Consider the following 27,622-nt stretch of genomic DNA (forward strand, 5'->3'; position numbering starts at 1 on the left):
CTTCTGATGCATGCTCTAGCTGTGACTCTGAGAAGTTCAGAGGAGACCGGTACTGTGCACTCATCAAGAAGTGCCGCAAAGCCAACGGATGGTAGCTATCTGTCATCTACACAGATTGGAACAAAATATGAAAAACTGTCAATAATTCTGCGTTTAGCCACAGGAACACATCCAAAGAGAAAATCAAATATTATAGTAGGAACAGATAAGAAACATACTTCTCTAATCGTTCTAAAGTTTTTCTTTGATTTTGCCATCTTCTCGTTATTAATGGTGACATGCCCATTATGCATCCAGATGTTTACACCACTATCTTCACATGCAGCACATGTCTGGGCAATCTCATTTTCATGATGCGGAAATTTCAGATCTGCACCACCTCCATGAATGTCAAATTTCGGAGACAGATAATGAGCACTCATTGCACTGCACTCGATGTGCCATCCTGGTCTTCCTGGACCCCAAGGGCTCTCCCAACTTGGCTCATCAGGTTTTGCAGCCTGCATAGATTTATGTTCACTTCATCAGAAACAGTAACCCTCAAATTGCTGATACAAAGATGTAAGTTGAAAAATATATTGATTTTCGAACCTTCCATAGTGCAAAATCAGCAGGGTTACGCTTTCTCGAATCAACAGCAACACGCTCACCAGCTCTTGTATGTTCCAACATTTGCCCAGATAATTTCCCATAGTTGGGTGATTTGTCAACCGAAAAGAACACATCGCCTTCCACTACATACCCACAATCTTTCTCAATGATCTGAAACAGGCCAGCAGCATATGGAGGATCATACAAACTACTTATACATCCAACTTATCACAATCTTTCAACCAACAACATTTAAGGAGACCAAAGAAGAAAAGAATGAAGAATGCGAGTTCTCTTATCAAGCCAACATACCTTTTCAATCATCTTTATTATGTGGTCCATATGGTCGCTGACACGAGGCTGGTGGGTGGGAAGGAGGCACTGGAGAGCACCCATATCTACCAAATATTCCTCGCAAAATTGATTACTCAATGCTAACGGTTCCATACCACGCTCATTAGCACGATTGATGATCTGCAGAGATCCCAAAATTCAGATTCTAAAACATAATATGAACCCTAAACATAAGAGAACAGCAAATGAAAAAGAGACTAGTAGCTTTCATTCGTTCACTAAACAAGAAGAACCTTGGTTCAAAGCCATACCTTGTCATCAACATCTGTGAAATTGCGTACAAAATTAACTTCATAACCCAAATGCTTCAAGTATCTGCATATGCCATAACCAATCAAAATTACTGATAATTAAATGCCAAATCCACCAGTAACATTCCTTAATCCAAATATTCTTATCTTCAAATCTAAGTTATGCGATCGAGTTTAACAACTGCGTAACCCCAAATTTGACCTTATCGAATCTAGCATATTCGACTCACCAAAACCTTACTGCAACTAATTTCTTATAGGGGAAGAAGAGACGAGACCTGTAAAGAACATCGAAGGAAACGGCGGCGCGAGCATGTCCGATATGGCTGAAATCGTAAGCAGTGATACCACAGACATACAATCCGATTTTGCCGGGAGTGATCGGAATCAGCACTTCCTTCTGCTGCGTCATTGTGTTGTAGAGCTTCAATTCCATTTTCTCCGCCTCCATATCTCGCAATCACCACACCACAACCACAGCTCCACGGCGAAGTAAACAAATTTGATAAAACCCTTTTTTTCTTATCTTTTTTTTTTTTTTTTTTTTTTTTTTTTTTTTTTTGGTAACTTTATTTTCTTCTTCTGTTACTTTATTTTTCGTTTCTGAACAGTTACTCTCTCTGTAGGTCGGGCCCAACCCATCTAGTTTATAAAAGCCCATATTCAAATCCGGATTTGAACCCGGTACCCGACCCGAGCTACAACACTTGCCGCCTCGTTGATCTCTTTCTAATCTTCGGCCAAGTTTCTGAATCCTTCCCCATCTGCAACCACGACTACATCGCCGATGGATCCTCCTCCGCCGCGAAACCCTAGCCATGATTCTGAACCTGAACCGAACACCACGTCGATATCTCAGAGCGACGAATCTGCAACCGTAACGGAAGTCGCGTCGATGAACCCTCCACCTCCCAGAAACCCTAACCAACCTGATTTGAAGACAACGGAAGTAGTAGAACCCAAGCTAATTGAAGAATCTGCCTCTGTAGACGCGAATAAGCCAGTTCGTGCTCGAACCGTGAAGCAGAGTCCTGTCCCCTACACTATTCCGGAGTGGAGTGGCCCTCCCTGCCACCAATTTCAGCTTGAAGTTCTCAAGGAAGGCGCCATTGTCGACAAATTAAACGTGTAAGTAAGCTTTTTTATCGCATTCTGAAGATTTAGGCTTTTGATTTCGCTGGAGTAGTAAAGTGTTTGAATGGTTCTAGTTTAGGTTGAGATTGAATTAGGAAGGAAAAGGTTGTAATTCGTATGTTTTTTTTTTCTCTTTGCAGCTATGACAAAGGAGCTTACTTGTTTGGACGTGATGGTATCTGTGATTTTGCTCTTGAGCATCCCTCAATTTCACGGTTTCATGCAGGTGATTATTTATCTTACTGCTCATTTCAAGGTCTTACTGTTTTCAATTTTGGATTACGTTTCAAGGTCTTATTGTTTTGGTAATGATTTTGCCAGTTATTCAGTACAAGAGAAGTGGAGCTGCGTATATATTTGATCTTGGCAGTACGCATGGAACGACTGTTAATAAGAATAAGGTGTTATATCTGTGGCTTCAATATTATTATTCTTTTGATTGAGCTTTGATTAGCTGGCTTATAGTGTTTTTCTATCGGTGTTGTATGATTTTTGCAGGTGGATAAAAAGGTTTTTGTGGATTTGCATGTTGGTGATGTTATTCGCTTTGGCGGGTTAGTATATATTTCTGTTAAGCTCATGATGATTACCTTGGTCGGTTCTGCTTTGATTTTCCTGAGCTCTTTTCTTTGTTTTTAATGTAGTTCGACTCGATTATATATTTTTCAAGGACCCTCGGACTTAATGCCACCAGTAAGATACACATTTCACTTTACACAATCTAATTTTTGGTTTGGAATATTTTTTGGCATCGAGCCTTAGTTATTTGATGTCTTTTTAATTTACTTGTGGTTTGGATTTTTAGGAGAAAGACTTACAATTATTCAGAGAAGCAAAGATGAGAATGGAAATGTCAGAAAGAGAAGCTTCACTGCGACGAGCAAGACAGCAAGCATCCATAGCTGATGGTGTTTCATGGGGCATGGGGGAAGATGCTATTGAAGAAGAAGAGGTAATAATGACTATTGTATCTGTTAGTGGTTGTGGACTTTAGTGTCTCAATCTTTCTGACTGACCTTGTTTCTTCTATAATTTGGACAAAGGATGATGTTGAGGAAATTACGTGGCAAACATATACCGGGGAACTCACTCCAAAGCAAGAAAAAACTAAGGAGAAAGTACTGAAACGGTTGGAGAAGGTTAGTTTTTTTCGTTCTCATTGACTTTTTCCTATGCAAAATCATATATTTTCTGATGCTTCTTAATGACCTGAGTCTCTTGGATTCTCATTATAGTTTATAGACTGTTCCAACTTTCTTTTATTCATAATATAGACTACTCCCACTTTGCATCACTTAAGAGGGATGTTTACTTCTGTGTAGATTGGCCATATGAAGAAGGAAGTAGCAGCTATTCGAGCCAAAGACATTTCCCAGGGTGGATTGACACAAGGACAACAAACGCAGATTGCCAGGAATGATCAGAGAACAGCTGAGGTAACCGTTTTGTTAATATGAAGTGTCCTTACGACAATGTTTTACTTTTGGTTGCAAAATCTCATTTGACTCTCCATTTCTATTAAATGTATGATAGCTTCTGGAAGAACTTGAGAGCTTGGAAGAGACTCTGAATGACAGCATCCGAGAAAGTTTGGGTGCGAAAACAGGGAGAAAACCCCACGGAAAGAAGAAAGGAGCGGTGGTAGATGAGGAAGACTTGTCGAGGTAATCTTTCTTCTGTCTCAGCTATTTTTCTCTAGGGGATCTTGTGGTATGCTTACCTGTGTTTCAATCAAAGGCTGTTTCAAGTGTTCGACCTCTAATTTTACATCTTCATGTAAACTAGTTTGTGTCTGTTGTGTTGTGATTCTCATACTATTATGTTCGTTTCAGTGATGAAGATGACTTCTATGATCGGACCAAGAAGAAACCATCAACACAGAAAGGCAGCGAAAACCAAACTGTAGAAACTGTTGATTCACTTCTAGATAAGAGAGACAATGTCTTAAAAGAAATAGAAGAAAAGAATGAACAACTTTCAACAGAGAAGAATAAGATGGAGATAGAGAAAGTCACAGAGGTTGCATCTGGAGACTCCCTTGATGCCCTTGATGCATTCATGACCGGCCTATCTACAACGCTTGGTAATTTACTTATTCTTTTGTGTCTTTTAATCTATATTTGCGTTTTAGTTCACATTTAGGAAAAAATTGTGAATGATCTGAAAGAATTTTCCTTTTATTGGTGTCAGTGCAAGATAAAACCGCCCAGATCCAGCAAGAGTTGTCTACTCTTGAGTCAGAATTAAGCAGAATCTTGTACCTTCTAAAGATTGCTGACCCAACTGGAGAAGAGGTTAAGAAAAGGGAGTTGAAATCACAAGAACCAAAAATGATGAAATCTGAAAAACCTCCTGTAGAAAAGAAAAGTCTACCTTTGAAACCAGCTGATACTGTTGAGCATAAGGAGAAAGAAGTGAGCAAAGATTTATTGGACTCAGACAATAAGCCGGAAGCAGAAAAGAAAACAAGTGAACCAGCTGAAGAGAAGAAGACCGCTGTGTACGTTCCATCAAAACCCCAATGGCTCGGTTCCGCTGCAAATAAAGCCACAATAGAAGAGAAAAAAACTGAGACTGTAACTACTACTACTGATAGCGCAGATGATGCTGATGGGTTTGTTGACTATAAAGATAGGAAGAAGATTCCTTTAACCACCACCACTGGAATTGAAGGTGCAACAGGATTGATAATAAGAAAACGTAAGCAAGAAGACAAGATTCAAGAAGAAGATGATAAGTCAAAGGAAAAGCAAGCAGAGGTCATGGCACAGGACGCGGTTGCTCTCTTATTGAAGCATTCTGTAGGACATCATGTAAACGAAGAAGACGAAGAACTCAGTAAACAGGACGAAACTAAGCAAGGAAGTGGCAATAGTAGAAAGAAGAAGAAGAAGACGGCTAAAAAAGTAGTTGGTCCTGATAAACCAGAGTATCTGAATGAAAGCAAAGATTATGATGATTCATGGGTACCTCCTGCAGGTAAAGTAAAACAATGTTTAAAAATACATTATGCATTTTAAATCAAATCCAGTTTTAGGAAATGAGTATATGGCTAATGAGTAATGCAATAACTTGAAATGTGCAGGACAATCTGGTGATGGACGAACATCTCTGAATGACCGATTGGGATATTGATCGAGTCCCCGGAGCAAACTATGGGATTGAGGGGAGGTTGAAGTGGCTTTAACATCTGTTAGTTTTACATCACCCGTCTGGTTATTTCTTGGTCAAACACTGTAAATTCATACTAAATCCAGAGCTTCCCTGATTGAATTTTTTAAAATGAAATTTTACGTGCGACTTAAGAACTCGTAAATAGTAATATTTTATAACAGGGTGTGCCATTATATAATGCTTACGTCTTTCTTTCTCTCTCTCTCAAAAGTCAAAAGTGAATAAGCCTTTACCATTTATTCATAGAGCTTATCCAAACACAGAGTTTTCTCCTATGGAATCTTCTCGAACTTGGAGATACAGCGTCTTCCCAAGCTTCCATGGGCAAGATGTTCGTAAGACTTTTCTGTCCCATTTACGCCGACAGTTTAACTCAAAAGGGATTACGATGTTTGATGATCAAGATATCGAGAGAAGCCAGACCATAGCCCCTGCTCTCATAGAAGCGATTAAAGAATCGAGGATATCTATCGTGGTTCTCTCAAAGAACTATGCTTCCTCAAGTTGGTGCTTGAATGAATTGGTGGAGATATTGAAGTGCAAAAATTTAGTGATGCCAATCTTCTACCAAGTTGATCCATCCCATGTTCGGAAACAGATAGGAGATTTTGGGAGGGCTTTCAAAAAAAGTTGTGCAAGTACCACAAAGGAGGAGAAGCAGAGATGGATTCAAGCTTTAATCGATGTGAGCAACATAGCTGGAGAACACTTGCTAAACTGGTTTGTTTTCTTTAGATCGATTAGTTTGTTTGCTTTACACATCACATAATTACATGCCTATCTGATATTTTTGTTTTCTCTCTTGTTAGGGAAAATGAAGCATTTATGATTGAAAAGATAGCCAAAGATATTTCAGAGAAACTAAACGCTACACCGTCTAGGGATTTTGATGGGATGGTGGGACTTAAAGATCACGTAAAGGAACTAAGATCTCTGCTAGACCTAGACTGTGATGAAGTGATGATGGTAGGAATATGTGGCCCTGCAGGAATTGGTAAGACTACCATTGCCCGGGCTTTACACAGCCAACTCTCAAGCAATTTTCAGCTAAGTTGTTTTATGAAGAATATTAGGGGAAGTCTAAATCTTGGGCTTGACGAGTATGGTCGGAAGTTGCGTTTACAAAAACGACTTCTTTCAAAGATCCTGAACCAAAAGGGTATGAAGATAAAGCATTTAGGCGCAATAAGAGATAGGTTACATGACCAAAAAGTTCTTATCGTTCTCGATGATGTGAATGATCTTGTACAGTTGTATGCTTTGGCTGATCAGACCACGTGGTTTGGTCCTGGAAGTAGGATTATCGTGACAACAGAAGACAAAGATCTTTTGCAGCAACATGGAATAAACAATGTCTACCATGTGGATTTTCCATCTAGAGAAGCAGCTCTTGAGATCTTTTGCAGATGTGCTTTTAAACAAAGCTATCCACCTGTTGGGCTTCTAAAGCTTGCAGCAAGTGTAACAGAGCTCTGTGGTAATCTTCCACTGGGTCTTAGTGTCATAGGTTCATCTTTACTCGGAAAAAATGAGGATGAGTGGAAAGTTGTAATGCATAGACTAGAAACTAGTCTTGATCAAGATATCGAGGCAGTACTTAGAGTCGGGTACGAGAGCTTACATGTGGAAGACAAAGCTTTATTTGTCCGCATTGCAGTTTTCTTCAACTATAAAGAACGTCATCTTGTGACGGCCATGCTTCTTGACTGTAACTTGGATGTTGAATATGGGTTGAACACCCTCACCAAGAAATCGCTCATAAATATATCTAGGAATGAGCAAATAGTGATGCATAAGCTACTACAACAAGTGGGTAGACATGCCATTCAAAGACAAGAACCTTGGAATCGCGACATCTTGATAGATGCTAAAGAGATATGCGACGTCCTTGAAAATGATAGAGTAAGTCCTCCACGATCTAAACCTAATCATATGGTGAAGGTGAACCGATCATATTGTACTAACAGTTTCTTACATTTGGAATATTTTTCAGGGTACCCAAATTGTGTCAGGGATATCATTTGATATATCCATAATTGGCACAGTGTCTTTAAGTCAGATGCCTTTTAAAAGAATGTGTAATCTCCAATTCCTCAGTGTCTTTAAGACAGGATATGATGGAAAAGACAGAGTGCACATACCAGAGAATATGGAGTTTCCACCTCGTCTAAGGTTACTACAGTGGAAGGCATATCCGGGGAAAAGTCTTTCTCCGAAATTTAATCTGGAATATCTTGTTGAACTTGATATGGAGTGTAGCCAGCTCGAGAAGCTATGGCAAGGAACTCAGGTTAGTTATCATAACTATACTAATCTTGATAGGAGACAAGGCAACTCATTTCAGAGATCAGTTTGTAAAACCTTAGTTTAACTACATTATATATCTGTTCTGATGTTCCTCCTCTACCATCTGGTTTGCATTCAGCCTCTAGCAAATCTCAAGAAGATGTCGTTGTTAAATTCATGGTATCTAAAGGAACTTCCGGATCTTTCAAATGCTACAAATCTCGAATTATTGGATCTGAGAGCTTGCGAGAATTTGGTAGAGCTCCCGTCCTCTTTTTCTAGTCTGCATAAACTAAAGTATTTGGATATGAGTGGATGTAGAAGGCTACAAGTTGTTCCACTTCACATCAACTTGAGATGTCTCGAATTGGTCAACATGAATGGGTGCTCACGGTTAAAAAGCTTTCCAGATATTTCTACAAACATCACTTCAGTCGACATATCATACACAGCTGTGGTAGAACTACCTGAAACAGTTAGAAGGTGGTCTCACCTTCGTAGTCTCCAAATGTACAAAAGTAGAAACCTCAAGGCAGTAACACATGTCCCCATAAACCTAACATATCTAGACCTGAGCGAGACTGGAATTGAGAAGATTCCAGATGACATCAAAGCTGTTCATGGGTTACAATCTTTATTTCTAAGTGGCTGCAGAAAACTCGCATCACTGCCAGAGCTTCCTGGTTCGCTCACATACCTATCAGCAAACGAGTGTGAATCACTTGAAAGCGTATCTTGCTCTTTTGGGCAAAGCACTCCATACGTTGAACTCTGTTTCACCAACTGCTTCAAACTAAACCAAGAAGCACGAAGAAGGATTATTCAACAATCATTTCCTTATGGGTGGGCATCCTTACCTGGAAGAGAGTTGCCCACTGAGATAGATCACCAATCTACAGGATCTTCCATCACCATTCCTCTGGAGGGAAAGAATCCTTTCTCTGCCATCTTAGGATTTAAGGTCTTCCTCGTGATTTCACCTAACTATGATGCTGAAGAATCTAGAAATTTCACCTTATTCTGTCGTCGCATAGGTGGCCCCATTGATGCAACACCTGTTTATATTATCCCCAAACCTCGAGCGGAACATCTGGTTATGTTTCACTTTGACTTGCTTAACCAAGAGAAATATCTTGAAGTTGGTAACGAGATACGGTTTGAATTCAGCAACATTTCCAACGCCTATGAGATTATTGAGTGTGGTGTCCGATTTTATACAGATGAAGAAGGTAGAAGCAGTGACGGGCGAAATGATTATGAGATAGACCAAGTGTATGAAGATGACTGGAGCTATGAGATTGGACCTGGTGAAGCGTCTGAATACCCTGAGAACAATGGAAATATCGATAGACTAATCTGTGACTCAGGGGAAGACAATATCGAAGGCAACAAACATATAGACTGTTGGAGTTGGCTCGTCCTCTGTTTTGATGTCTCACATATCGTGACAACCATTGGAAGTTTAGTTTGGGGAGGAAGCTGAGATAGAAGCCAGAAGGGGAATAACATACGGGAGAAGTCGACCAAATTTGCAAGTGAGGAAAGATCTAAGTCACTTGTTGTGTTTTTGTCAATCTGATACGTGATAAGCACGCGATTGTGACGGACATACGAAATATAGGTATTTTATGTGCTCATTTTCATTACTGTTGCGATAAACTATGACTCAAATGTGTCGGATGATTTAGCGCATGATTTGATTATTGTTTCATCTACATGATATCAGATAGGATGTAGTTGGGGAGTGAATGATACTGTAAAAGCAGCTGCACTTTATATGTTTACAGTACTGTTTCTCATGGAATAAGCTTATATTGTCTGTCGTTCTGAGATTATAGCAGCTTTTAATAATGTGTTGTGTGTGGTTTGTATGTGTAATATTAGAGGTAGCTTTTAGTTTTCCCCGCTTTAGTGTGAGTATTTGTTTGTGCTTTGGTAAAAACCCTATACCAAAATGATTATAATCTCATCTCTGAAAAATAATTTACCAATCTACGTACTAACTATTTTGGCCATATATATTAAACTTATGAACCGGTTCATAAAAGGAAAAAAAAACTGTAAGGTTCTTTTCGGTCAATGTGATTAATGTAGGGGTAAAAATGATAAGGAAAAACAACAACAACACATATCAGAGCAGAGATCAAAAGTGATTAAAGTAGGCTATAAAATTCATCCTTCAGAGTCCCAAATCCTATGTACTAGATTGCTTGATCATGGACTATTGATATGCTGAATGATTTAGAATTTATGTATGAATAAGAATTTTATGAAAATATATCGGAATTCACCAATGTAAAGAGCGCTAGTTCTTAATCTCCTATGTACCACGTTCTTATTTACTGATGTCTATTTTGCTGTCAAACAAACAAGGAAATGGAAGAAGAAACTAAATGAGAGAGAGAGAGAGAAGAGAGAGAGAGAGTTTTATTCATTCTCCAAGTAACTCAGGGTACAATAACATTTAGAATATATAAGTCCGGTTTAACAGCATTATGATATAAGAAATATCTCAGCATATGAAAGTACAACCGCACATATTGGATTTATCTCCGAGACAAACACCCTCCCCTCTGTACTTCATAAAACAAAAGTGTTGGCATTCTTGATAAGTGCATGGCTTGCTAAGTTCCACCTCCTCAATACATTTTTTGATATCGAATCCCTCTACATTTGGCAAAGCCAACAAAGCTAAAAACAGCACACAAAAGGCATAATATTTTAGAAAAGCTTCGAAATGCTTTTTGAGTATATAAAATAAACGAAAAAATAATATTATAGTTGAAAATTATTAGTTCAGAGGAATCAAACCTACAGTTCTACATATATAAGATGGTATACAATTGCAAAATTTAGATGCAATAGCATAACTAATCATCTATCTAATCTAATCCATCAAGTCACAATTAATCATTTTATTATTTTCGTATACTCTTAAGAGAGATGACCAAATCATAGTAAAAAATTCTCTTTTCTTTCCTCTGTTTTTCTTAACACTCATTCTCACTTCCTCTATTCACCCGCCAATAACCCCATCTATATGTGTTTCAGTAATTTCTCTAAAGAGACTGAAAAAACAATTCTACACTGCTTAATTGAATCTGGAAGAATCAATTTCAAGAATTAATGTATGCGTTTTATAACATGTTCACTGATATATAAGTCATCCGAATTTATACCTGAGAGGACTAACATGGAGATGAGCAAATACGAACACGATGGTTTGGCCATTACTTGTGAAAAATGAGAGGATATTTGTTAATCAAACACTTATTGTTGGATAGATTAGAGTCATAGAGAAGTAACGTTTTTATAGATTATCAGTGACAAGAGAAACATAGATCAAAACTTTTTTTAGGAAGCATATTTAAAACAAATGTGAAGATTTTGACCAACACATAAACAAATATAAATAGAGTCAAAAGTAATAAATTTAAAAGATTCTTCTAACAAAGACTAATCATCATATACTAGGAAATATATCGTCCTTAAAACATGGGTCAACATTCATAATTTTTATTTTTTTAGTTTTTTCAAGTACAAATTAGTTTTCATTTGAATAGATTAGATTTATTTTACTTTTCTAGATTTTTTTATATATAATCTGTCAGCGTTTTTATTTTTTAATTAATTATATTTTGGATTACTAAAGAACTAATCATCAGATATTATTAATTTCGGTACTCAGATACTAAAATATCTTTTTTAAAGACAGTTGCCGGGATATTATTAATTGTCGTAGATGGAGACCTATTACCTTGCATAGTGAAGGACAGTTGGAAGCACTGACAATAAGTTTCAGTAACACAAGGAGGATCCATAGATAATGTTTCAGATCTTGTGTTTACTTTTGCAGGAGTGGAGTCAGAGGCCAAATCTGAGCTCGTTACCTACCACATTGAAGGGAGAAATTAAAGTGTAAGGAGCAGCCAATATGTATTTAAGATCTTGTTCTGATATTTAGAATCTTATGATTAAGTGAACTCTCACATTGAAGGGAGAAATTAAAGTGTAAGGAGCAGCCAATATGTATTTAAGATCTTGTTCTGATATTTAGAATCTTATGATTAAGTGAACTCTCACGACAAAAGTTTTTATTGAAGAGACAAAACGGGAAGCTTTTATTGAAGTGTTTCAAGAACTAAGTACATTTTCAGAAGCTCCAATGCAAACAATACAGCAAAAAGCTAGACTCAGCCCAATTTCAAAACTGTACACCTAAAAACTAGTTTTCTATTCAGCCTCTTCATCAGTAAGGTTCAGCCAATCAAACTCATTCTTTGGCAGCTCTTTCTCCTCTTCTTTCACTCCTCTCTCGACAATCTCGTTGATTCTCCACAACACAATCTTACTCTCCCATTTCATGCCTTTGATCGCATAGAGTCTCCAAAGCAGACCCTTAAGGAACTTGTATTGGCACGTACTGTACCATTCCAATTGTTTAGTCACAATCCTCTCCACATCTCTAAAAGCTCTCCTCACAAGTCCAACTTCCATATCTCTTTCCACAAGCTTTCTCACTGACTCTATCATATTATGTGCAATCTCCCTAACGGACTTAGCTCGACTTGAGATCTCTATCAAGTGAATTGCTGCACAGAAGGCACCTGTAAACGTCAAAACCCAACAACTGTTATCTACCAACAACTCTGTTGGTGAGTCTTCTAGCCTTTTGATTATCTCTGGGAAAAGTTTTTCTATCATAGGAATCACAAAGTCGTCTTCAACAAGTGCCATTGTTAAGCACTGAAATATGTAAACCGCTCTCTGAAACACTGTTGTACTCGATGCAATATAATCACGTAGCTCATAGCATGTCTCATCTTGGTACATCAACATCTCATACGCAACGTGGTTCACCACCTCACCTAGGACTTTAAACATTCTGTCGGAGATTCTTTCCAAGTTTAAGCAAGACATGACCACTGGTTTGATTTGTCTCATCTCTGCAATGTCTATTAGCACCTTCTTTGAAGTGTGATCAGATAGTAAGACATTGAGCCGTCTGATTGCTATCTCTCTAGACCTATCTTCAAGATCAGTGGAAGCAAAGATCTTTCCGACTTGTAGTGAAGTTAAAGTCTTCAAATAGTCATTCCAGCCTCGGTCAAACTCTTCTCTAGGACTCTTAAGATCACTACTATGTGGTTTAGTAACCAACGTTTTGATCTTCCTCACAATCTCATTGGTTTGTGTTCCAACTACTTCTTCGATCTCCATCATTGAAGCCAACACAAAATGGCACTGTTCCTCATTGTAATGATACAGATTCATCTCTCGTGAGAAGAACCTCTCGAAATCTTCAAGCCCTCGTACCAAAAAATGTCCCTTCCCCTTGTTCACCAACTCAGTTGCTGAATTCACAACATAGGAAAGCTGAGGCCCCATTAACTTCCTTATTTCCTTGAACTTCATACATGTATTCGTAAGCTGAATCCACATTTTAACAAGAGTTTGTAAAGCCAAGCTCCAATCTTCGACTCTATAAGGATGAAGAAAGACATTATCAGCTTTATGTAAAATCGTCTGCGAAAACAGAGCGATGAACTCTTCGTAGACCGGTGGCAAATCGATGAAGACGTGAAAAGCCTTGGAAGGCTCTTGGCTATTGGCTAGCGAGGAGATACAATCACCGAGCTCGTCCCATTTTCCATTATGCAACAGCACAACATTGTAAGCTAAGAAGTAAACGATTCTTCTGAGGATCTTGATTTCAGATTCTTTGGTTTCTTGACTTGTCAAGCAAGAAATCACAACAGGCTTGATTTCGTAAAGAGCGTCGAGAGAGAGTTTGTAGTTGCGGTTTCTGAGATCGGTGAGGGTTTCGTAGAGTTGATAGATGGATCTGAATCTGGTGAATCCATTAGAAGAACACTGGAAGACCTGAAGAAGCTTGAGGGTTAAGCAATCTGGGAAATAAGAGACGAAGAAATCGTAAAGAGCACGAGCTGTTTTGTATTCCTCGGAGTCTTGACGCATAAAGAGATGATCGACGACCATCGCTAACTCTTCGTGGCTTTGACTCACAAGAATCTCTCTCGCTTTCCACTGAAGACTCAAAGATTCCGCCATTGCACTCTCTTCGTCCTCTCAGGATCTTTCTTCTGCAAGATTTGTTTGTTAGGTTTTGCGACTTATTTTAAACCAAAATGAAGATAAATCGCAAAAGTAGTTACTTTAGTTACGTTGACTCAAGATAAATTGCAATATTTTTCATTTTTATTTATTTTATTAAAAACTAGGTTATGAGCCCTGCAATATCGCCGGGAAACTCATTTCCAACAAACAAGATTACTGCAAATTTTGAATTACATTAATACTTTGTAATCGTGAATTTAAATGCTTAGAAGATTATCCAAACTCTACCAGGTGTTTACGTTACATTGTAAATATTTTTTCAGATTTCAGCGATTGTTAAAACGTTATAAAAACACTGATCTTTTGTAACATTTTTGATGATGGTAAAAAAACATTTGTATATGAAAAATATAGAACAAATAGTTCTAATAAAGAGATGCGACAATCAAAATTATTTTTTTGAAGAAAAACCCATAATTCTATTGTTAATCAATAAATGTCAATAAAATATGGAGAATTTTCAAAATTGGGCATTTAAAAAAATACTGGTTTACTTATATCACTTTTCAAAAATACTCTTATATTGTCCATTTTCAAAAATATTTTTTTTCTTTGTATAAAATGACTATATTTCTAAACCTTGAATTCCAAATACTAAACCATACCCCCTCAAAACTATATTCGAAATGTAAAATATAGAAACCAAACCTTATAAAAAAAAAAAAATTAACATATTGTAATTATGTAAAAAAGGTAAAAAAATGAAAATATTAAAGAACGAGTATTTTTGAAAAGAATATCTCAAAAGAGACATTTCTAACAAATTCTAATATGCGGTTCTCGGAAATATTTTTAAAAATGCAGTCCCCAAAATTATATTTTTTTGGATTTCAATTATCACAAAAAATGATAATAAAACAGGCTAAAATTGCACTGATATCAAATAAAGTTGGTTATTTGATTGAAGTGAAGAAGAGAATGCAATCAAAATCATTAATGAAGACATAACAATGGACATTAAGTTCAACGTAAAAATTAATGTTACCTATACAAACTACAGATGATTAATGATTCTATGAAAGAGAATGAAATTATGAAGATATTCATTCAATTGTGGAACTCTTTTGTAAAAAACAATAGGTAACATTAATTTTTACGTTGAACTTAACGACCATTGTTATGTTTTGATTAATGGTTTTGGATAAGAACTTTTTTGGCCAGATAGAAATTATAAATTATGTTGCAGGGTTCTTGCAGAGGCTCATATTCCTTAAGCATGTGAAGAATTTTCAAAATTATGCAAGAAAGAGTTGCACGATAACTTAAAACTCGACATGTAAGTATTATCACTCCAAAATTCTATAAATACACTAATATATATATATATATATATATATATATATATATATATATACTTTTTATAGATATATGTTGGTGTATTTAAAGAATTTTGAAGTGATAATACTTAAATCTCGAGTTTTGAGTTATCTTGCAACTCTTTTTTGTATAATTTTGAAAATTCTATACATGTCCAAGGAATATGAGCATCTGCCAGAAACCCTGCGATATAATTTATAATTTTGATTTGACCAAAAAAAAATCTTATCAAAAACCATTAATCAAGACATAACAGTGGACATTAAGGTCCATGTAAAAATTAATGTTACCTATTGTTTTCACAAAAGAGTTCCACAATTGAATGACTCCATAATTTCATTCTTCTTCATAGAATCATCAATCATCTGCAGTTTTTACAAAACTTCAAAAGTCACTAGCGAGTGTCTTTCATATATCATTTTTGTTTTTGTCAATGTTCTTGAATATCCAATGCTTCAGACATTAACAATAACAAAAAGTATAAACATTGATGATATAGATGTTTGATAACAATGAACATAATAAGTGTGTATCGTTTTCTTTAGGAGAAAAATATAAGTATTTAAAATTTTGTATAAAAGGGGGGGAGGGGGAGGAGAATCTCCTAATAGAGGGAAGAAATAAAATGGGAGAAAAATCCCCTAATAAGAGAAATCAATAAAATGAGAAAAAAGATTTGGTAAATAAAAAAGTAGAAAGTAATATCCTAATAAAGGAAGAAATAGAATGGAAAAAAATCTCATAATAAAAGGAAGAAATATATTGGAAAAAGAAAACCCAAATAAAAGAGAGAAATAAAATGGAAGAAAATTCTCCTAATAAGAGGAATCAATAAAATGAGAAAAAGATTTGATAAAAAAAAGTAGAAAGTAATATCATAATAAAGGAAGAAGAATGGAAAAAAATCTCATAATAAAAGGAAAAAAAAATGGAAAAAGAAAACCCAAATATAAGAGAAAAAAATGGAAAAAATCCCCTAAAAAAGAGGATTCAATCAAATGAGGAAAAATGTTTGATAAGAAAAAATAGAAAGTAATATCCTAACAAAAGAAGAAAAAAAATGAAAAAAAATCTCATAATAAAAAAGAATAAAATGGAAAAAAAAACCCAAATAAAAGAGAAAAATAAAATAGGAAAAAAATCCCTAATGAAAGACTAGCCAGCCCACTAGAGATCACTAAATAAGATTTTTACGACCGTCCCGACCTACGGATATCACCTCTACAACTACAGCTTCCACGACTAAAAAGTCCATTCATTTATATCATCTATTTTATCTTTGGAGCTTGTTTGATCAATGACACTTAGGGGTGTCAATCGGGCTGGCCCGGCCCGGCCCGGCCCGAAACCCGTAAAGCCCACATATGTTTACGCCCGGCCCGGCCCGGCCCGAAATATTTCCGAGTCTATATTTTAAAGCCCGAACCCGGCCCAATATATAATTCATATAAAATATCATTAATAAAAAATTTAAAGTATTAAGTATGGTTATTAAGTAAATATGAAAACTATGATTAGAGTTTAAAACTTTATTTACAATAAATTCTTAATAAATATTATAATCAAACAAAAATGTTAACAAAAAAGTACAAATATATTTGTGAAAGGGCTTTTCGGGCTAGCCCGAACCCGATCAGATTAAGGCCAGAAAACCCTATAGCCCAAACGGGCTGAGCCTGAAAGGCCCGATTTTTTCTGGACATATATATTGAAGCCCGAGCCCTGTGTTTTTCAGAGCCGGGCCGGGCCAGCCCACGGCCTTTGGCCCTAATTGACATGCCTAATGACACTACATCACATTTGATCAATGACACTAAATTAATAAGTCTGTCGCATATTCAAATTAAAAACAGGCTTCCCAAATTCCACACTTTATTATCCAATATTTCCCTAGCACATATATACTCCCTCCGTTTCAAAATATAAGATGTTTTGGAGAAATTTTTTGTTTCATAATATAAGATGCTTTCAAATTTCAATGCAACTTTTAGATTAGTTTAGTATTTTATATTATGCAGTATTGTTTCTGATTGGTTGAACTTATTAAAAGTAAAGACTTCTTAATATGCGTGCTTTGCTTAAAACATCCTATATTTTGAAACGGAGGGAGTATAAATTTAGGTGATCGGTATCATGAAAACAACCACGTTAATTACTAAACTCAGCAAGTTTAATCACAACTTGACGAGCATTATCACTCTTAGGATCCTTCAAATGAAAAACATGGCTTTCATCTTTAGTCACCATGACCTCAACTTCACCATCCCATCCACTCTTCTTCAGCTTGGCCGCGTAACACAAACCTTGTCTCACTAACTGATCACAATGACCTGTCCACAGCCTAACTCTGATAAATCAGAGTCTTCTGATCCAACCACATTGATCAACGGATCATCAACTCCGTCTTTACTATTCGGACTCACGATTCCCCAACTTCTTTCAATCTTTTGGCTTCTTATTCCCCAACTCATCTATTGGAGTCTTCCCCCAAAAATACGGATGAATCGCAAAGTCTCTCTTTCTTCGCTCGGATCGTGAGATGATGAGCTATGTTCCCACCGGCGCTATCTCCGGCGAGAAACACTTTGTTGAAATCGCCGTGTTTGTTTATCCAAGTTTCCGACCCGGATCCGGTTATATGATGAGTGAAGACCCATTTGAGAGAATCCCATGAATCTTCGTACGGGATCGGAATCGGGAACTCTGGTGCGCGGCGGTAATCGACTGAGATCGCTAAGCAATTGGCGGCGGCAACGGTGGAGGTGAGGAAACTGTGGTAAGTCGGAGAAAAAGCTGTTTCTATGATGAAACCACCACCGTGGAAGTAGATGAGGATTGGGATCTTTGTATCGGAGACTTTATCCGGGAGGTAGACGCGGGCGGAGAGGTTTTTCTCCGGCGAGTAGACGACGTCTTTGGAGACGACGCCGTTCTGTGGGGTAAGTGACGGTGGGAGTGGGACGGTTGTTTCACCTGTGAAACGCTCGATGCGACCATTCTTGTAGACTCGATAAAACGGAGATTTGTCGAACGCGATTTCCGAATGCATTGTTGATGATTGGATTTAGGTATGGAGAGATGAGTGAAGATGGTGAAAAGAGTGGTGTTGTTACTGTTAGTGGGGGTTATTAGTTTAAGATTTGAAAAGAGTTTTAAAGACTTTAAATGTTATGTAGAATCTGTTGTTATTAGATCAAGATTTTGTTAAACTCTGTTAAAATTTAGTGTTATTAGTTTGTGATTTGTAAAAAGTCATTTAAAATCTTAACAAATCTGAGTTATTGGATTCAGACTTTTATAAAATCATTAAAAATTTTGTGTTATTCAATTAAAACAAAAGAGTCTAGGATTGTTAATGAGTTCAATTATTATGTTATTGGTTCATGATTTTAGACACTTTCTTTACAAAATAAAGTNTTTAAATGTTATGTAGAATCTGTTGTTATTAGATCAAGATTTTGTTAAACTCTGTTAAAATTTAGTGTTATTAGTTTGTGATTTGTAAAAAGTCATTTAAAATCTTAACAAATCTGAGTTATTGGATTCAGACTTTTATAAAATCATTAAAAATTTTGTGTTATTCAATTAAAACAAAAGAGTCTAGGATTGTTAATGAGTTCAATTATTATGTTATTGGTTCATGATTTTAGACACTTTTTTTACAAAATAAAGTTATGGAAAGTATCATAAAAATACAGGGATTGTTTGGAGAACTTTACAAGATTTTAGAAAACTAATCAACAAAACTCTTTAGCAATCTTTAACAATCTTTCACTTATTCATTTTTAATGATTTTGTTGAACTCTTCAAAAATCTTCATAAATCTCAAACCAATACCACCCTAATATCTGAACGAGAGTGTTTTGGTTTTTTCCGGTCTGTTCGGTTCAATTTTGTCCAGTTTGAAATCGAATTTTGATCCGGTTCTGGATATCAAGTTAAAAACTAAAAATATAATTGATAATTAAATGAGTACAATTTAATTCATGTTAGTAATATAGATGTCGAGCTTAGATCGTGTATTGTGTTGTGCGCAGGCTCGGTTAAAGTGGCCGGAGGCAGTGGTGACCCACTTACCGTTTCTAGCATCTGATCATACTCCTCTGCGTCTTCAGTTATGCCCTGAAGTAAGTCGGGATCCTCGTCGACGTCCTTTCAGGTTTGAGGCTGCCTGGTTAGTGCATGCGGGGTTTAAGGAGTTGTTAGTGTCATCTTGGAGGAGAGACATGACAACTCCGGAGGCTTTAAATGCTTTGCGGGTTGCTTTGAGGAAATGGAATAAAGAAATCTTTGGGGATGTGAACAGGAGGAAAGAGGAATTGTTGGTTGAGATTCAGCGTGTGCAAGATGAGTTAGATCACCATCAATCTGATGGGTTGCTTCAGCGAGAGGATGCCCTGCTGAAGGATATGGACCAGGTACTAGAAAATGAGGAGACTATCTGGTTTCAAAAGTCTCGGGAGAAGTGGATCACTAAGGGAGATAGGAACACTCAATATTTCCACATGTCTACGGTGATCAGGAGGCGGAGGAATCGCATTGATAGTTTGAAGGGTGATGATGGTAGATGGATATCGGATCAGCAGGAATTATAGGGTCTGGCTATGAGCTATTATCAGAGACTCTACTCTATGCAAGACCTTGAGGTGGTGGTTGAAAGACTACCGCGACAAGGGTTCCAAAGATTAATAGCAGGGGAACAACGTGAACTTTGTAAATCGGTAGTCTTGCAGGAAGTTGTAGCTGCTTTAAAGAGTATGGGACAATTCAAAGCACCGGGTCCAGACGGCTTTCAGCCAGGATTCTATCAGCAGTGTTGGGAGGTGGTTAGCGACTCAGTGACACAGTTTGTGCTAAGTTTCTTTGAATCAGGGGAGCTCCCACCAGGAATGAATGATGCGCTACTGGTATTGATTCCGAAGGTGGAGAAGCCAGAGAGAATTACACAATTTAGACCAATCAGTTTGTGTAATGTTCTGTTTAAGATTATTACCAAAGTGATGGTGTTGCGATTGAAAGGGTTAATGACTAAGCTGATCGGTCCAGCCCAAGCAAGTTTTATACCTGGGAGATTGAGTATTGACAATATAGTAGTGGTGCAGGAGGCAGTACACTCTATGACGCGGAAGAAAGGGCGAAAGGGGTGGATGTTGCTTAAGTTGGATTTGGAGAAAGCTTATGACCGCATCCGTTGGGACTTTCTCGAAGACACTCTTAGAGCTGCCGGTTTGTCGGATGAGTGGGTTCGATGGATTCTACAGTGTGTGACGGGTCCTACAATGCATGTTCTTTGGAATGGGGAAAAAACAGAGGGTTTTAAAGCGTCTAGAGGGTTGAGGCAGGGGGATCCCTTATCCCCGTATCTATTTGTGTTATGTCTTGAGCGGTTGTGTCACCAAATAGATAGAGCGACGGCTACAAAGGAGTGGAAACCCATTCGGCTCTCGCAAGGTGGCCCTCTCTTGTCGCATGTGTGCTTCGCGGATGATCTGATCTTGTTTGCGGAAGCTTCAGTCGCACAAATCCGTGTGATACGTCGTGTTTTGGAGAAGTTCTGTCTTGCTTCAGGGCAGAAGGTCAGTCTTGAGAAGTCTAAAATCTTCTTCTCTGCGAATGTATCCCGCGAGATGAGTAGAAACATTAGTGCTGCGAGTGGGATCAGCTCAACCACAGACTTAGGCAAGTATTTGGGAATGCCTATTTTGTAGAAGAGGATGAACAAGGATACGTTTAATGAGGTTTTGGCTCAGGTTTCCGCTAAGCTGGCTTGGTGGAAAAGCCAGTGTCTAAGTTTTGCTGGCAGAATGACACTTACGAAAGCAGTATTAATGTCTATTCCAATTCACACAATGAGTGTTATTGCCTTGCCTAAGTCGTTATTAAATGAGTTGGAGAAAGTTTCTCGATCGTTTCTTTGGGGAAGCACACGGGAGAAGAAGAAACAACATCTGCTTGCCTGGGATCGTGTCTGTGCACCAAAGTCTGAGGGTGGTCTTGCTATACGACGGTCACGGGAGATGAATCTCGCGCTGTTGGCAAAGGTGGGTTGGCGTTTAATGCATGACACGGAGAGTCTATGGGCCCGAGTGTTGAGGAGCAAGTACAAAGTTGGAGGGTTTCGCCATTTGAACTGGTTGATCCCGAAGAGTACATGGTCTTCAACTTGGAGGAGTGTGGGACTAAGCCTGCGGGAGGTTGTCCTGTTGGGACAGAGTTGGGTGGTTGGTGATGGGCGAGAAGTTCGATTTTGGAGGGATAGGTGGCTCCTTCAAAAGCCGCTAATGGAATATTTAGTGTCCGCGCTTCCGGCAGAACGAAGAGATGAGTGTGTTCAGGATTTGTGGATTTATGGTGGCGGTTGGCGCCTAGATCGAATTGCTCCCTTTGTTTCGGAAGACGTGTGCCTAAAACTGTGCTCCGTGGTTCTTGATGGTGTTACCGGGGCTCGGGATAGAATCTCGTGGGGAGAGACGACTGANTAGAAGAGGATGAACAAGGATACGTTTAATGAGGTTTTGGCTCAGGTTTCCGCTAAGCTGGCTTGGTGGAAAAGCCAGTGTCTAAGTTTTGCTGGCAGAATGACACTTACGAAAGCAGTATTAATGTCTATTCCAATTCACACAATGAGTGTTATTGCCTTGCCTAAGTCGTTATTAAATGAGTTGGAGAAAGTTTCTCGATCGTTTCTTTGGGGAAGCACACGGGAGAAGAAGAAACAACATCTGCTTGCCTGGGATCGTGTCTGTGCACCAAAGTCTGAGGGTGGTCTTGCTATACGACGGTCACGGGAGATGAATCTCGCGCTGTTGGCAAAGGTGGGTTGGCGTTTAATGCATGACACGGAGAGTCTATGGGCCCGAGTGTTGAGGAGCAAGTACAAAGTTGGAGGGTTTCGCCATTTGAACTGGTTGATCCCGAAGAGTACATGGTCTTCAACTTGGAGGAGTGTGGGACTAAGCCTGCGGGAGGTTGTCCTGTTGGGACAGAGTTGGGTGGTTGGTGATGGGCGAGAAGTTCGATTTTGGAGGGATAGGTGGCTCCTTCAAAAGCCGCTAATGGAATATTTAGTGTCCGCGCTTCCGGCAGAACGAAGAGATGAGTGTGTTCAGGATTTGTGGATTTATGGTGGCGGTTGGCGCCTAGATCGAATTGCTCCCTTTGTTTCGGAAGACGTGTGCCTAAAACTGTGCTCCGTGGTTCTTGATGGTGTTACCGGGGCTCGGGATAGAATCTCGTGGGGAGAGACGACTGATGGGGAGTTTACTGTTACATCAGCCTATAACATGCTTGTCCGTTCTGAGTATGAGGGGGTTAACATGGGTTCATTCTGGTCGCGGGTGTGGAGTGTTGTGGTTCCGCAGAGGATCCGAACTTTTTTGTGGTTAGTGGGTAATCAGGCTGTTATGACTAACGCAGAACGCTTTAGGCGCCATCTTTGTGATTCAGCAATTTGTGTGGTGTGCAAAGGAGGAATGGAGGATATTATACATATCTTGAGGGATTGCCCGGCAATGGAGGGGGTCTGGCGTAGGTTGGTGCCTGCGAGGAATCATGCAAGGTTCTTTACGCAGTCACTGCTTGAGTGGTTATATGCGAACTTATATGGGGAGTCTCGGGTTTTTGGTCTGCCATGGTCGACATTATTTGGAGTAGCAGTCTGGTGGGGGTGGAAATGGAGATGTGGTAATGTGTTTGGTACAAATGGTAGGTGTCGAGATAGGGTTCAATTTCTTAAGGACTTAGCTAAGGAGGTTGATGAGGCTAACTCGACTTTAAGGAACCAGAGAGTTGGTACTGATCGAGTGGAACGTATGGTTGCCTGGGTTGCTCCACGGGGTGGTTGGTTGAAATTTAACACAGACGGTGCATCACGGGGAAACCCGGGACTGGCCGCGGCTGGGGGAGTTTTGCGGGATGAGAATGGTAGGTGGATTTGGGGTTTTGCTTTGAACATTGGGATATGTTCAGCCACCTTAGCGGAGTTGTGAGGCGTGTATTATGGTTTGTGGATTGCCTGGTCAAGGCGGATCAGACGGCTGGAGTTGGAAGTGGATTCTAAAGTGGTGGTGGATTTTCTTGAAACAGGGATTAGCGAGGCTCATCCCCTGTCGTTCCTGGTACGTTTGTGCCATGGCTTGCTCTCACGGGACTGGTCTGTCCGCGTTGTTCACACTTATAGGGAGGCTAATCGTCTTACTGACGGATTAGCAAACTATGCCTTTTCTTTGCAGTTGGGTTTTCATTCGTTTGATTCTGTACCGAGTGGTGTTGATTCAATTCTTTCGGACGATGTCCGAGGGGTTGCAACTCCTCGTCGAATTTGTATTTGAAGTTTAAAGTTGAATAAATAAAGGGGCATTGCCCCTCTCCCTTACCAAAAAAAAAAAGTAATATAGATGTCGAACTTGAAAATAAACGATGATGACTTTTACAGTTTTACTAAATGAATTTCGATATATAATTGGTTTACTGTGGTTCGCATAGGTTGGAACGACGACGTCGGTTTTACTTTTTGGTTTTCTTTGGTTCGACGAACCTAACATTTACCGGTTCTATTAAACTTTGCAATTTTTTTGTCTGGTTTGGAGTAAAATTGGATCCAGGTTTGGACTAAAAATTATACAGTCCACGATTTATATTAACATTTTAAATATATATATGAGTTCTATCCTATTATATTTAATTTCACAATTAATCTTTTGAAATTCTAACAAAATAAAAAAAAATGGGTAAATTTTAACAATAAACCTTAATTGATATACACCAAAATCGCAATGACTGATTATTGTTAAAATATTTTTACAATTCAGTTTGTGCTTTCCTTTTAAATTAAAAGATTTAAATGTTTTAGTGAAAAAAAAATTGTTATCTTTTTGGTAAGATTTTTCTGCCAAAAAAAAAACAAATAATCATCCGATTGCATTACAAGACTTGATTCTAACGGCTAAATATGGATGTTATCATTTCATTTTATATAAAAATCAAAATTTGTACAAATATGGCAAGATAATTTCGACTTTGAATTGCAGTTGGAAATTTTGGAGAATATTCACTCACACAGTCACACTCATAAAAACATGAGCATATTATTAAAATATTTTATAGCTAATTTTAACATGAGCATATTATTAAGATATTTTATAGCTAATTTTTCTTTATTACTCAGCCATTTAAAGAATATACATATTTAAAAAATATTGTATACTTGCTCCCCAATATTTTTTCTACTCACTAAAAGAAAATCCTATATTTAGTGCACTATAAATATTTTTCATTTAGTGCATCTAATCTCACTAAACACGATAAACACATCTTCTACATCACAAAAGCAAACCTAGAGTAACTGCTTGAGCATAAATTATAGTGTGAAACCGCGGTAACTAATCTAAATGCTAGGTAATGATATTTTTTATAAATTCATTATTATTTTAGACATTGATTTCATTTGCTTCGGTTACTAATGAGTTTTTCTTTTTTAACTGAAGGTACATGTTTTTGTTACTTGGAGAAATCTTAAGAAGAATTGCAGGACTGTGTACCGAACCACAGTTTTATTATAAAAATATATTCAAATAACGTATAATCCTTTCAAATTAAACTCACACAAGCTCATAACAAATATTCTATATTAATTATTACAAAAAAACACTAAAATATGTATAACGTTGTAGCATCAATACTAAAAGTCAAAGAAAACTCTTTCTACTATTTGTAAAAAACATAAAGAAAAATTATATACAAAATAGTTGTCTTTGTTAAATCTTAGTATAAAATAAACTAAAAGCTGCAATGATTAGTCAAAGATACGAATTATTGGTATATCTTTAAATTTAAAATAATGTGCTTTAATGAATAATTTAGAGGGTAAAGAATGACGATGAATTATTTTGATACATTATCAAACAATAAAAAATCTGTCTCAAAACAAAAAGTTTAATTTTTTTTTTTTTACAAAGAGGACAAATATATAAATTTCAAAAGATGTGAATTTTTGAATAAGCACAATAGTTAACAAAAATACATTTTTAAAATGAACAGATGCAACTTTTAGAAAAGATGCAACCCTTAGTTTTAAAAAAAATCATTTTATAAAAGGTTGCGACAAAAAATGCAGCCGTTAATTGGTTAATAATTAAAATTTTGAAAATTATTCCGTATGTATCAATTATACCATAGGTTGAATGGATGGTTTGTTAATTAAAATAAAGGTTAAAATGGTTTATAAAATAAACCAAAGTTACATTGATTCATCAAAAATCAAGAATTAGTGGTAGTTCTTGAAATTTAAATAATGTATCTTAATGATTAATCTCGAGAGTAAAGAATGATAATGAAATTATTTAGATTCAATATAAAGCAAAACAATTTGTATAAAAAAAAGTTTAACAAAGAAGTTAAATATATAAATTTCATAAGATGTGAATTTTAAAATACAATTGTTTGTAAAAACTACATATTTATAATTAACAAATGGATTTTTAAGAAGCTCAACTACTGAATTTTTTTTTTTGAAATAAATTTTATTTTATGAAAGTATACAACGAAAAGATACAACTATTAGACTATGTGTTTTGCTGATATCTAAAAGATTTTTCCATAAATTAAATAATAATAAAATACAAGAAAAGAAAAAAATGGTTTTGCTGGACAAGTGGTAAATTGTTAATGGTTGCATTTTTTTATAATTTAATTTTTAAATAAATAATAATATTATATTAAAATTCTTAACATATTATAGTAAGAGACTCTTATAATTTCTAGCTACGCACATACTCTAAGTGGCATTTATTCATATTTCAACGAAACAGTGACTATTCTGTTTTTGTTTTTGTTTTTTTTTTTTTTTTTTTTTAATTGATTTGAAACGTTGTTCTACACAGGTAACATCGAGTTACGGGAACACGTATCATCACGCCGAAGATGTTCAAACTGGAGAATTCGCGTTTACGGCGGTGGAAGCTGGAGANCTATTATGTTATAATGAAAAAACAAAACAATAATTTAAGAAACGACATGTACCGTTTTAAGCACCAGTTCCCAAGCCCCCGACACGTTCCAAAAACCGTTGGCACTCCTCCGTGATTCTGCAAAGTGACTCGTGCGCCAAACCACCAGCGTCAATGTTCAGCGACATCTCCGCCGTCTCTTTCAACTTCTTCACTTTCCCTCTCATCTCCTTACCTTCCTCCTCAGCCATGACCTTCCTCACCAACGCCTCAATCTTCGACCTAGAAATCGCCTCCTTTGAATAGTCCACTCTAACGGCGATTCCCAGTTCATCTCTGAGCAACACCACATTCATATTCTGCTCGGCGAAAAGCGGCCATGCTATCATCGGAACGCCGCCAAGGACGCTTTCCAACGTCGAGCTCCAACCACAATGGGTTAAAAACCCACCAACGGCCCGATGGGCCAGGACTTCAGCTTGCGGTGCCCATGATGGGATCAAGAAACCTCTATCGCAAGTACAAGTCACGAACCCTTCTGGTAGATACTCTGGCGTGTGGTCTTTGGTACCGCCGCCACTACCCGAGATATACTCACTGTAAGAGGAGTCGTCAACCGGCGGTCGAACCACCCATACGAACCTTTGCTGGTGATAAGCCTCTTCAGGTGTATATCAGAAAGAAGAGCAGAGATGATGGAGCACGTGCGGACTTGGAGGGAGACACGTGCGCTTGAGATCGAGTTGTATATAAAGAGAATTGTTAAAAAATAGAGGATTTATGTTGTTTGTTGTGAGGAAACGAGACATATGAGTCTTCGTTGGGAGAGGTTAACTTCTAGCTGCGTCTAGAGTCCTCTGTTTCAGTCAGTTAGGAATTGTAACGAACATTCTTTTACAGATTAATAAAAAGAGCGTTTCATTCTTAACAAATGGTGCGTTCGTGATCGAGATCAAAGCTATCGCAGAAAATTAGGGTTACAATTTGGGGCTTTTGCGAAGAATCAAGAATCGAAGATGTCGTCGATTAGGCTGTCTCCTGTGAGAGAACTATCGGAAGAAGAACAACACGATGCGTCGTTAGCGGATGTTTACGATCAATTGGGCGAGGTGCGGAGCTTTGGAGGCAAGATGAAGGATCGAATTGAAACGATGAATTCGCAAATGGAGTCAAAGATTGAGTCCTTGGGGAACTGATGTTCATATAATTTACCTTGTTTTCTCTTAGTTTATTCACATCTTTTGCATCTTTTTCTATCCATTTAGGCCATTATTGTGTAGCTTTAGCACTAATCATGCATTAGGGTTTAGTTGCATTGCATTTGCATCTTTTCATGCATAAACAGGTGATTTTGGAGCTCAAGGAGCATGGAAGCAATGGAGAAGAGATGTGAAGCAATCTTGAGGAGGAAACAAGGGAGTTAAGGCTGAA

The 27,622-nt window shown here is 37.6% G+C and overlaps 4 protein-coding genes, 1 long non-coding RNA gene and 2 pseudogenes across 6 annotated transcripts in view; 2 read left to right on the top strand and 5 right to left on the bottom strand.

Moving 5' to 3' along the window:
• Nucleotides 1-1,728, bottom strand: part of LOC104773619 (cysteine--tRNA ligase 2, cytoplasmic) — a 3,110-nt gene extending 1,382 nt beyond the window's left edge. Inside the window, exons 1-5 of the mRNA XM_010498267.2 lie at nt 1,475-1,728; nt 1,197-1,260; nt 904-1,065; nt 592-762; nt 219-500 (exon numbers count right to left, since the gene is read on the bottom strand). Coding sequence (XP_010496569.1) covers nt 219-500; nt 592-762; nt 904-1,065; nt 1,197-1,260; nt 1,475-1,647 — 852 coding nt within the window. The 5' untranslated portion in view covers nt 1,648-1,728. The remainder of the gene's footprint in view (nt 1-218; nt 501-591; nt 763-903; nt 1,066-1,196; nt 1,261-1,474) is intronic.
• Nucleotides 1,729-1,876: 148 nt separating this feature from the next.
• Nucleotides 1,877-5,662, top strand: LOC104773621 (kanadaptin-like). The gene is made up of 12 exons (XM_010498271.1): nt 1,877-2,324; nt 2,471-2,556; nt 2,652-2,731; nt 2,829-2,884; nt 2,975-3,023; nt 3,136-3,282; nt 3,374-3,469; nt 3,653-3,766; nt 3,864-3,994; nt 4,163-4,413; nt 4,521-5,309; nt 5,416-5,662. The coding sequence occupies exons 1-12, from the start codon at nt 1,984-1,986 to the stop codon at nt 5,463-5,465; spliced, it is 2,190 nt and encodes a 729-aa protein (XP_010496573.1). The 5' UTR covers nt 1,877-1,983; the 3' UTR covers nt 5,466-5,662.
• Nucleotides 5,663-5,690: 28 nt separating this feature from the next.
• LOC104773620 (disease resistance protein RML1B) lies at nt 5,691-9,622 on the top strand. 2 transcript variants are annotated; one of them, XM_010498270.1, is made up of 5 exons: nt 5,691-6,224; nt 6,314-7,406; nt 7,498-7,794; nt 7,930-8,932; nt 9,011-9,622. In XM_010498270.1, the coding sequence occupies exons 1-5, from the start codon at nt 5,779-5,781 to the stop codon at nt 9,271-9,273; spliced, it is 3,102 nt and encodes a 1,033-aa protein (XP_010496572.1). In that variant the 5' UTR covers nt 5,691-5,778; the 3' UTR covers nt 9,274-9,622. The 2 variants fall into 2 exon arrangements, with proteins under 2 accessions (XP_010496572.1, XP_010496571.1); XM_010498269.1 differs by having other exon boundaries at nt 7,930-9,622.
• A 579-nt stretch (nt 9,623-10,201) lies between these two features.
• LOC104773622 lies at nt 10,202-11,070 on the bottom strand. The gene is made up of 2 exons (XR_765146.1): nt 10,970-11,070; nt 10,202-10,481 (listed from the first exon to the last, which is right to left on the bottom strand). It is a non-coding gene; the product is annotated as an uncharacterized LOC104773622 (long non-coding RNA).
• A 1,068-nt stretch (nt 11,071-12,138) lies between these two features.
• LOC104773623 lies at nt 12,139-13,862 on the bottom strand (annotated as a pseudogene).
• Nucleotides 13,863-17,393: 3,531 nt separating this feature from the next.
• Nucleotides 17,394-18,294, bottom strand: LOC104773624 (annotated as a pseudogene).
• A 7,974-nt stretch (nt 18,295-26,268) lies between these two features.
• Nucleotides 26,269-27,622, bottom strand: part of LOC104773626 (UDP-glycosyltransferase 72E3-like) — a 12,388-nt gene continuing 11,034 nt past the window's right edge. Inside the window, exon 2 of the mRNA XM_010498274.1 lies at nt 26,269-26,838. Coding sequence (XP_010496576.1) covers nt 26,269-26,838 — 570 coding nt within the window. The remainder of the gene's footprint in view (nt 26,839-27,622) is intronic.

Source organism: Camelina sativa, unplaced genomic scaffold, assembly GCF_000633955.1.
Source record: "Camelina sativa cultivar DH55 unplaced genomic scaffold, Cs unpScaffold00595, whole genome shotgun sequence".
NCBI classification, from domain to species: Eukaryota; Viridiplantae; Streptophyta; class Magnoliopsida; order Brassicales; family Brassicaceae; genus Camelina; species Camelina sativa.